The 10,132-nt window shown below is 38.4% G+C and overlaps 1 protein-coding gene across 2 annotated transcripts; it reads right to left on the bottom strand.

Annotated features, from left to right (window-relative positions):
- Positions 1-5,898: 5,898 nt before the first annotated feature.
- Positions 5,899-8,789, bottom strand: LOC112758299 (uncharacterized). 2 transcript variants are annotated; one of them, XM_025806922.3, is made up of 5 exons: positions 8,621-8,789; positions 8,291-8,538; positions 7,388-7,464; positions 6,883-6,967; positions 5,899-6,675 (listed from the first exon to the last, which is right to left on the bottom strand). In XM_025806922.3, exons 2-5 carry the CDS (start codon positions 8,369-8,371, stop codon positions 6,241-6,243), a joined length of 678 nt encoding a protein of 225 aa, XP_025662707.1. In that variant the 5' UTR covers positions 8,372-8,538; positions 8,621-8,789; the 3' UTR covers positions 5,899-6,240. The 2 variants fall into 2 exon arrangements, with proteins under 2 accessions (XP_025662707.1, XP_025662709.2); XM_025806924.3 differs by having other exon boundaries at positions 8,138-8,538; positions 8,621-8,774.
- Between the last annotated feature and the right edge of the window lie 1,343 nt (positions 8,790-10,132).

The raw sequence follows: 10,132 nt of genomic DNA, 5'->3' as shown, positions 1-10,132 counted from the left end.
TTGGCAACCCCCCCATGCTTATTGGGCATTTTGTATTCGGCATGTTGCTGCAAATTTTGCCCTCACTTTCAAGGGGCAAGATGCGCGGAGGTGGTTGGTAAATGCCGCGTATGCGAAGACGGAAGCAGAATTTGACTATTGGTTTGATATAATGAGGACGGAGAACCCGGCCATGTGTGAATGGGCAAACAAAATGCCTTATGAGAGGTGGACACAGCATAAGGATGGTGGGAGAAGATACGGTCACATGACCACCAACATCTCTGAGTGTGTGAACTCTGTCTTGAAGGGCACAAGAAACCTCCCGGTGACGTCTCTGGTTAAGTCGACATATCTCCGGCTGGCCGAGTTGTTTGTTGTCCGTGGGCAGACGGCAGAGGCACAGTTAGGGTCCGGGCACCGGTTTTCACAGGCAGTAGTTAAGGCCATTGAGCGTAATCTGAAGGAATCGAGGTGCTTCACGGTGACAGTGTTTGATAGGCATAAGCTTGACTATACTGTGGCTGAGACGACTCCCACCGGGAAATTCTCTTTGGGTAGCTATCAGGTTTCTCTGAGGGATCGCACCTGCGATTGTGGATACTTCCAGGCGCTGCACTACCCCTGCTGCCATGCCCTCGCATGCTGTGCGCAGTCACGCCTAGATTGGGCAACTTATGTTGATGAGGTGTACATCATGTCTGAGGTCTTTAAGGTGTATGAGATGTCCTTTTCACCATGTATTCCAGAGGGGCTTTGGCCACCATATGACGGGCCGACGGTTATACCCGATCCGGGCATGAGAAGGGCTAGAGAAGGACGACCACGGTCCACCCGCATCCGCAACAACATGGACGAAGCCGACACCAGCCGACCTAAGAGGTGTGGTCTGTGCAGGCAGCCCGGTCATACCCGACGGGTTTGCCCTCAGTGAGGATCTACTAGTGGGATGTAGATTTATCTTTACTTATTTCGTTTGTCGTAGTTTCCGTGATAACAAGCGTGTCTGCTTGTTATGAGTTTTAAGTTATTTGTTTTTAGTCTTTTCGTTTATCAGTTATGAGTTTTTAGTCTTTTTGTTTTGTCTTGTTAATGATAATATCGGTAGTTGTGTTTCACTTTTCTAGAGATATTGTGCTTAATTTCCATCTTAGCTAATAGATCGATAAAGAATAGACTGTCTCAACCTAATCATAAAGTAAAAACTGAACAATATAAAAGTCCTTCCAACAAGACTAAACATAAGGTCCAACGGGCATAAAACATAAAGTAACAAGTACCCAAAATAACAGTCATCCAAATATAAAAAACATAAAAGTCCTAAATCAGAAAATAAACTACATAGCGAGAAATAAAAAACAACAACACATGGTGCTAACCATCGCGATCATCCCTCGCAACATCATGAAAGTCACCAAGGAGATGAGATCCTGTCCCACATCGAGCTGGACGTCTGACTCGAGTCGGTCGGGCTGCCTCCTGTCCAACATCATCACGTGGAGGGTCTAACCCGAACGTGGACTGGGGGGTGCCCCCCATAGTAAACCAAGTATCCAACGGACTACCTGCAGGCACGTTCAGATCTACCCCATACTGACCCTGATAATCATGTGGCTGGGAATGCATCTCCGTCATATGTGGCTGGTAAGCTCCGGTCTCCATCTGCACATCCGGCATCTGCTGCTGGTAAGACTGGCCACCAAACTGCACATTCGACGTGCCAGCATCATCCCTAATCAACTCAGCAAAGTCTGCATAAAACCGTGGACTAACCAGCTGATCATCTAAATCCATAGTCATGGTCGGTGTGAACTCCGGCATCTGAGAATAAGCTCTGCTAGTGAATGTATCCCCTCCAGCCTCAGTCGCTGCGGTCCCACTAACTCCGCCTGCGTGCTGTGTATCATCCAGAGTTCTCCCACGTCTGGCATTAGCCCGACAAACACGGTGATCGACCTCATCTCTAGCATCTCCGCCTGCGTCATCCTCCTGCATGGCATCATGTAACCACCTCCACTCTCGACCAGTGTCCCTAGTACCAACACGACGGCGTCTCTCAACACGACGGTTGTCCGGCATATCAGGTAGCTGTGATCTGCGTGGAACCTGAGAGGATCCTCTCTGATATGCCTCCGGAGGTATCTGGGTGCCTCTAGGATCGGCAAATGCAGCCCCAGGGCTAAGGAACCGCTGAGCCTCTCGGTACCACCAATCTAGGTAATCTGCAGATGGGCCAGGATCTGCCACTCGCTCAACGGAAATGACGGCATCAAGTCGGTTCTCCCAATGCTCATGCCATTTTCGATAGTAGTGGGGAAACCACCTATCGCCACCCCTACCGTCCTTAGCATGCAGCCAGTCTACGTTCAAAGCATCCTCGGGGATATGTTGTACTCCACCTTGCGGAGTAGGGCTCCCACACAATCTGAAATTTAAGAACTCATCAAGGACTACAATAACAAGTATATATCTAGTCACGAATAGAGATCAAACAAAAAGTAAAACTCTTGCTGCTATAAAACTTACATCACGAGCGGTCAGTCGATCCAATGCAAGCCGATACCTAATGACCCTCTGCTCCTTTCCATCATTAGGAGGTAAGTAGGCAGACCACCTAAATTAAAGTCATATGAGACACAAAATTTAAAATATGCCCAATAAATTTGTTAAACTTAAAAAAGCATAACCCATACCTTGATGCCAGCGGGAAAGAGAAAACCTCAAACCCGGCCGGCCTAAGAGACGGAAACCGCCAGAATATCCAACTCTGAAGTAACTGGAGCGGGCCCGCAAGATTAGTCACATTTCTGTTCGCTACCCGACACATACATCGGTACAGCCACGCCAAAGCGGCCGAACCCCAGCTATACCTCCTCATGCCATCAAGGTTTGCCACAAATGGCAACCATCGTATATGAACCCGGTTCGCACTCTTGTCCCCAAATAACTGAGTCGATAACAGCATCATGATGTAGGCCCGTGCGTAGATGCGGACAGTCTCCTCGCTCGCATCTGGTGGTAGCACCCTAAACCTCTCGTGGAACCATGTAAAGTGTACTGTCATCTGCTTGACCTTATTCGGTGGGGGCCGCTCACCGAATAGGTCCTCAAACCACTCCCAAGCTGGTCGGCCACCCTCCATGTATGTCTCAAACTCACCAAGGCAACCACTCACAGCCTCCCCATCCACAGGAAGCCCTAGCTAAAATGCCACATCCTGCAATGTCACTGTGCATTCTCCGAAAGGCATGTGGAACGTATGCGTCTCAGGACGCCACCTCTCAACGAACGCACTAACGAGTGGCTCATCCAACCAGAACCATTGGCTATTTAGCCTAGCCAAATGGTACAATCCAGCCCGCTCTAAATACGGGATGATCCTTTCATGCATGGGCATATTCTGTTGCCGCCTCACACTGTATATACACCTATTGAGCTGCACAGAACAACAAACGAAAACAGAGTCCAATTAAATTCTCCTATCCTTAAACAGATTTCCATATCTAACCGAATACGAATACCTTAAACCATCAGCAAATTCTCCTATATAATATTTAAAAAAAATTTCCTACTCACGATAGGGAAAATAACAACACAAATAATTTACTTATTAACATCCAGAAATTTTAAAATATTGTAAAGATTTAAAATTTAAAACTTCATATCATACAAATATCCTAAACAAACTATAATAATTCACTAATGTCAACTATCCCGTTCCCTAAACTAAACCAACATTAATTAGCGGGCATAACATTCATTGAATGGAATTAAATTTCAGGTAACTAGGCATAACTATAACTAACCAAGAAAAACTAAAAACACTAAACCAAGATTAGTGAACTAACATCCTAGCATGCGAACCCTAAATTCAGGATACAACGACTAATCTATAAATTCTAATTCGTCTACCTAACCTACCGTTTTTCTGACTAAGATATGCAAAGACTAGAAAAAAAATAAATATTAACTAACCTCGTCACCAATAGAACCGGCAATATGCGCAACGCCGTTCAGTCGGTACAGGTTCCTGCCTGCCATGATAACTCGCCAGAAGTCGCCGCTGAGGAACCTCGGGGCCGCTCACAACTTGCTCTGACTTCTCTCTACAATTTCCTCTCTCTAGAAAACTCCTCAAACCTTCTAAACACATAATCCGCGGCTGCAACCACGGTTTATATAGGCAAACCATCACACGTAAACCGCTACTGGCTGTAGCGGTTTACACACACGCACACACTCACGTAAACCGCTGCTGCCAGCAGCGGTTTACACACACACACACACTCACACGTAAACCGCTACTGACAGTAGCGGTTTACATAAAATATAGAAACAATGCATTTGCGTATTAAAAACTGAAACAATGTATTTGCGTAATATTGGGGATCAAACAATTTAGATGCGTAAATTGCCCAAAATAAAACATATAATAGTAGGTGATCTATACTCCTCAGTTGGCTCATCCTTAAATAATATTTACTAACTAAAGAATATTGTATTTTATCAATTAACAAATTTTGATTTTTTATTTAAGATTTAGCTAATATGTATTTTTAGGTTATATAATAAAACTACTAATTGAAAAATCTTTTATAAAAAAATATAAAATTTAAATTTTCAAAATCTTTGTTATGTATTTGTTAAATTAAACTAAAAAATTTAGAAAAAATTAATAATAAATTTATCGTATATCTTTTAAGACATATGTTACCTAAATTTTTTTATTTATTATACTTTATATCAATAGTTTATATGTAGAAAAATAGTGCTAAGAAATCAACAACTAATTGGCCAAGTTCATCCAACATTACAGAAAAATAATCATAAATTTGTTGACAATCTCGTTAGATAACCAATAACAATAAGTCAACAAGTATTTTTGAACTGTATTTTATATTAATTAATGAGTAATTATTTAAATTTTATTTTTAAAAAATAAAAAATTATTAATTATTAATTACAGTTGTTTAAAGTTGATTAATTAAAAATTATTTACCTATACTACTTTTCTATTATTTGAAACTACTTTTATCATTTTTTCTTATTTTTCCCTTTTCTTTAATTTCTATATCATAATTTCATCCACTACTATAAACCACTAACCACCGTGGTCGCTAGTCACGGTCATCACCTCTAGCCACCCTAAATTCTAAATGAATCTAAATTCTAAACCATAATTTATAAATCCTCAATTCTATAACTTGATTTTATTTTATTTGACTTTCAAATATTTTTTTACTTGAGTTTGGATGTTTTATTGTTTTTAATTTTAGATATTTTTTATTGTTCAATTTTAAGTATAAATATTAGCTATGATGTTAGTTAAGAGGGGTTAACTTTCAAGATTTTCTCCATATAAAATTTAGGTAGAGAGATTTTTTATGTAATTCATTTCAAGATTTTTTATTGTTCACATTTACCGTTGCTTAAAAGGAAGTCAGTTTCAAAATGAAGCTGCCGAGCTTTTTCATATTTTAGTGAAATCAACACTTATAAAAAGACGAGACACCAGACATATTTCTGATCACCGCTAACACCAGTATACCACCGACTCCCATAAACTTGCCACCACAAAAATATACGTTAACGGAAAATTGGTTCAAATATCAAAATACAGAAACAGAAAAGTTTTAGTAGCACCCAATGGTTTTTAATGTGCACCTCTGATCTCTCCCACAAGAAAACACCAAACCCATTCAATGCTGAGTCAAACTCAGCCCTCAATTTGGAAGAGCCAGCTTTCTTGCTTTTTTTTTTTTTATGTCTTCTGACTTGTGACCACAAAATATCTTAGAATTTAACTAACATGTAAACACATTAAATTTACTATTAATACAAAAAATAAAATTTTATATATTTTGGACAAAAAAATTTTAATTTATAATCTTAATTCGTGTGGTTACAGCACAGCATACATAAACTCAGTGAAGGCATGCATTTATTTCATTTCATTTATGTTGCAAGTATGGTAGAAAAGTCAAGGCAAATTAAAAGTGGTCTTTGAAACACACTCTCTATGTCGATTGTTTTTTTAGCCTTCATTCCCAGTTCCCATAAATCACAAGAAAGATTAAAAGCCAAACATTCTTCTTCAAACACACAAGTCTTTTGGCTTTTTCCAACCTAGCTAGAGGCTACTACTACTACTACTACTGATAATTTAATCTTCCATTCATTGCGTACCTTCTTCTTCTCCTAACTAATTAATAAACTAAAAAAAAAGAAGCCTAGGTAGTTGAATTGCCATGACTCCCATGATCATTCATCAGCAGATTTGAGGTACATTGTTTCACCACCTTCCCCGGTGTGTCCACTAGAGCTTCCACCACCACCACCGCCACCTCGCCCTTCACCCATTTCTTGCTTGCTGCTGCTGCTTCCAATTATGCTCCTGCCCTCTGCACCGGAGCCTCTCACGAAGTCAGGGTACCCTCCTCCTCCTCCTCCCATGTTTCCGCTGCTGGCTTCGCCGTGCAGCATGTGTAGACCACCACCACCACCTGAACTACTCATGCCGAGTTGGCCGTGGAGGCCTTGCTGTTGGAGCGCAGCGTATGGCTGCTGCTGCGCATACAAGAGGGAGGAGCGTGCCGCCATTAGCTGCTGCTGTGTCATCTGCTGCGCCGCCGCCGCCGCCGCCTGCTGAGCCTGCACGTAGTGTCCTCCCTGCTGCATCATCCCACTTCCCGGGTACTACATCATTAAAGAGAAAATACATGGAACCAATATTCAGTTAGCCAGTTTTGCCGTTTAGGTTTATTATTTAAGATAGATTCAGAATCTAAATTTTAAGATAAACAAAATAATTTTTAAAAAATTGGTGATGTTAGCTGAAAAAGATCTAGCATTACTCATCATTAAATTATGATCACATATATTAATAGTTCAATATGAATGTACCTGGCCAGCCATGGTAGGTGGTTGTGGTTGAGAATCAGCTATTGCTGCTAGGTACATTAGATTTCGCTGTAGCCTTGCTTGGTTCCTGAATTATTATAAACCAGGATCACAGGATTGACGAAGATTAATAATTATGTAGAATACCTAGAGACTAGAGAGTGAGAGAAAGCATTCAACAAAAACCTAAACAGAATCCAAAACTAATTAACCAATAGTGTAATTGTAATTGATGGTCCATTTATATTCATAGGGTAGCTCATAGGTGTGCAGCATATACAACATACTATAGAAAGTGGCGACCAAGATGCTAATAATTTCAAACACATCATTGGTGCCATTATTGAATCGGTCATATCACAGTGAATGAAGAACTGATACCTAAAACTTTTCCATCATATGCTAATGTCTTAGTTGTTGGCAAGGTTATTTCTTGAACAATACAATAATAGATTGGTGGTAGCACTTAGCAAACATAATAGATGATTAGAGTATTAGTGATTCTTACTCAGCACACTCGCTGAGCTTGCCAGAACTTTGGCTTTCCACAATCTTAAGAATCAAGGACTTGTTCTCATCCAGGTACTGCATGAATTCAAAAGAATGATATCATACGATATAAATGCAGCGAAAATAGAAGCAAAGGAGAGAAACAAATAAAACAAAACAAAACGTCCTTGTTAGTTGCTACTATGTGTGTTATCCATCTAGTATTTTATCTCAAGATACATATAATAAAGTGTAAACCACAAGGAAGGATAAAAAGCCTTTTAAGATATGTGATGTAACAAACCCTTTTTTTTTTTCACTTTTTCATCTTGTTGTATTTATGAAGTAGATGTCCTATTATTAGAACAAATCATTCCATTAGTAAAAAAGATTATAACTACAAATTAATAATAATAATAATGAAAGTGGTATGTCAAAGATATATAGACAAGGTTAATGATGATGATGATCGTCTATGTTTGGATTTAGATATGATCTAAACTGAAGAGTGAGAGAAGGACACGTCATATATATGTAAACACATGAAGCAAGGGTGGTGGGTGGTGGTGGAAAAGAAAGAAAGGGGGGCAAGAAGGAACAAGACCCAGAAAGCAGAACCAATACCAACAAGTAGTAAGTGGTAACAGAAGCTGACAATGAAAAAGAAGTTAGCAGAAGCAGAATAAAGAAGAGAAAGAGAGAGTATTTATTAAAAGAGAAAGCACAACACAACACAAGACCAAAAGTGGCATACAAAGAAAAGACCCACCAAAGCTGAGACAAAACAAACCCTCCTGAGACTGAGCCTGAACCTGAACCTGACCACAACCAAGAAAGGGATGCCACCCCTTCCACAAGAGAAGAAAGAAAGGTGGCGTTTGAGTGGTGGGGAGGTAGAAGAATCAAGAGAAGAGAAGAGAACCTGTTGAATGTGATCAGTGGTGACGTTGTTGGGATAGTAAGCTGCCATCATGGGCTGCATCTGCATCAGGTGCTGCTGCATATTTTTATTTTGATAACACCCGCTAACTTGTTTATATATATATATATATATATATACAGGAAGACTTTCTTTTCTTTTATTTAGTTTTCCTGGGTCCAAAAGAAAGGTGAAGAGAGCAGAGAACACAGAAAGGCAGAAGCAGAAGAAGCACAGGGACACCCCACCACCTGCAGCAAAGAGAAAGAAAGAAATAAAAACGCAGTGGTAATGTAATGTAATGTAATGTAAGTGGGTTTATTATCCGAGCACCTCGGCTATTGAAAATTGATGCTACCACACGGAACAAGGTAGGTTTTGGTGCATTGGGTTTGGAGCTGTGATTTTTGTTTGCTTTTTCACTCTCTCTTGAACTCCGTGTCCCTCAAAGTACCTCACGTGATCTCAGACATGGACCCTTCAAAACATCTTCTCTCAATCCACATTTCTAAATATAATTATTTTTTATTTTTTATTAAAACATTTCTCCGTTTTAAATTAACTTCAATTTTTTATTTTATAGTAATTATTGTTTTTAACTTTTAATAATTTAATAATTAATTTTTAATTTTTAATTCAAAAATATAATATTAAAATAAATATTTATAAATAAACAAAAGGACGATAGTGTTTGATATTTGGCGTTGGGCGTTGTGAATTAAAGATGGCAATGGGCGGAGGGTGGTGGATTTGTCCAGTTTGATCTGACCTATTAATGTACATGACGTTGGACTTGCGTAAGCAGATTCCTATGCCTTCTCACTCATTACGTCACGCGCTCTTCCCCCGACGCGCTGTCACACTCTCGTTATCTCCGCTCACGTTCCTTGACCTTCGTGCAAATCATTGTTCTCCTCCTCCGTTATCTCTCTCTACACATTCTTATCTTATCAATACCATCTACAATAAATTTCTGAGAATTGCAGTACAAAGTAAATTTTAAAACTGTTAATAATGGAGCTTAGCTAAGCTTACAGCTGCATTTCTCATTTACCAATCAAGGAAACGTAACCATTTGTTATACAGTGATGTTCAACTTTTTTATAGGACTATTTAATTTTAACGAATTTGAATGTGACTTGATAATAACTACTGTAGAGTGTGGGAGCAGTCAAACTACGTTGACCCTTAATTTGTCAATATACACGGTAAAATGAAATTTTATGTAGTACTGTATATTATAAAAAGAAACTTTCTAAGTTTATACTGTGAGAGGTTTTTATTAAAAAGACTAAAGTATTATTTTTGTCCTAATATTTAGGATAAGTTTTAAAGTTGTTTTTAATGTTTTAATTGTTCTATTTAAGTCTCTAATGTTTTAAAATTGACTCAATATTGTCTTGTCGTTAGAGATTCATTAACAGAATTGACGGTGGGACAAAATTGAGACGATTTTGAAACGTTACAAACTTAAATAGGACGAAAATGTTGTGGACAAAAATGATACATAGAAATAAATTTTAATTTTATCTTTCAATAATATTAATTTTTTACTATACATAGTATTCAATTATTTTTAATCACATCTAAGTAAATTATACTTCATATTACTTTTATTTTAAATAAATTAATTTTTTTTATAATTTTACTCTTAAAGATTTTTAGTTATGAAGAAATGTTTGTAGAAGACTAGTATATAAACTTACAGAAAGAAAAAATAATATATAAATAATAAAATATAAATTATACTTTTTGTCTCTAATGTATCAAAATTCTTTAAAATTATAAAAAAAATAAATTTATCTAAAATGAAAGTAATGTGATTAAGTGTAATTTATTTAGATG

The sequence above is a fragment of the Arachis hypogaea genome, chromosome 16 (genome assembly GCF_003086295.3).
Source record: "Arachis hypogaea cultivar Tifrunner chromosome 16, arahy.Tifrunner.gnm2.J5K5, whole genome shotgun sequence".
NCBI lineage: Eukaryota > Viridiplantae > Streptophyta > Magnoliopsida > Fabales > Fabaceae > Arachis > Arachis hypogaea.
Note: the sequence above shows the minus strand (reverse complement) of the source record. Positions and strands in the feature narration are given on the sequence as shown.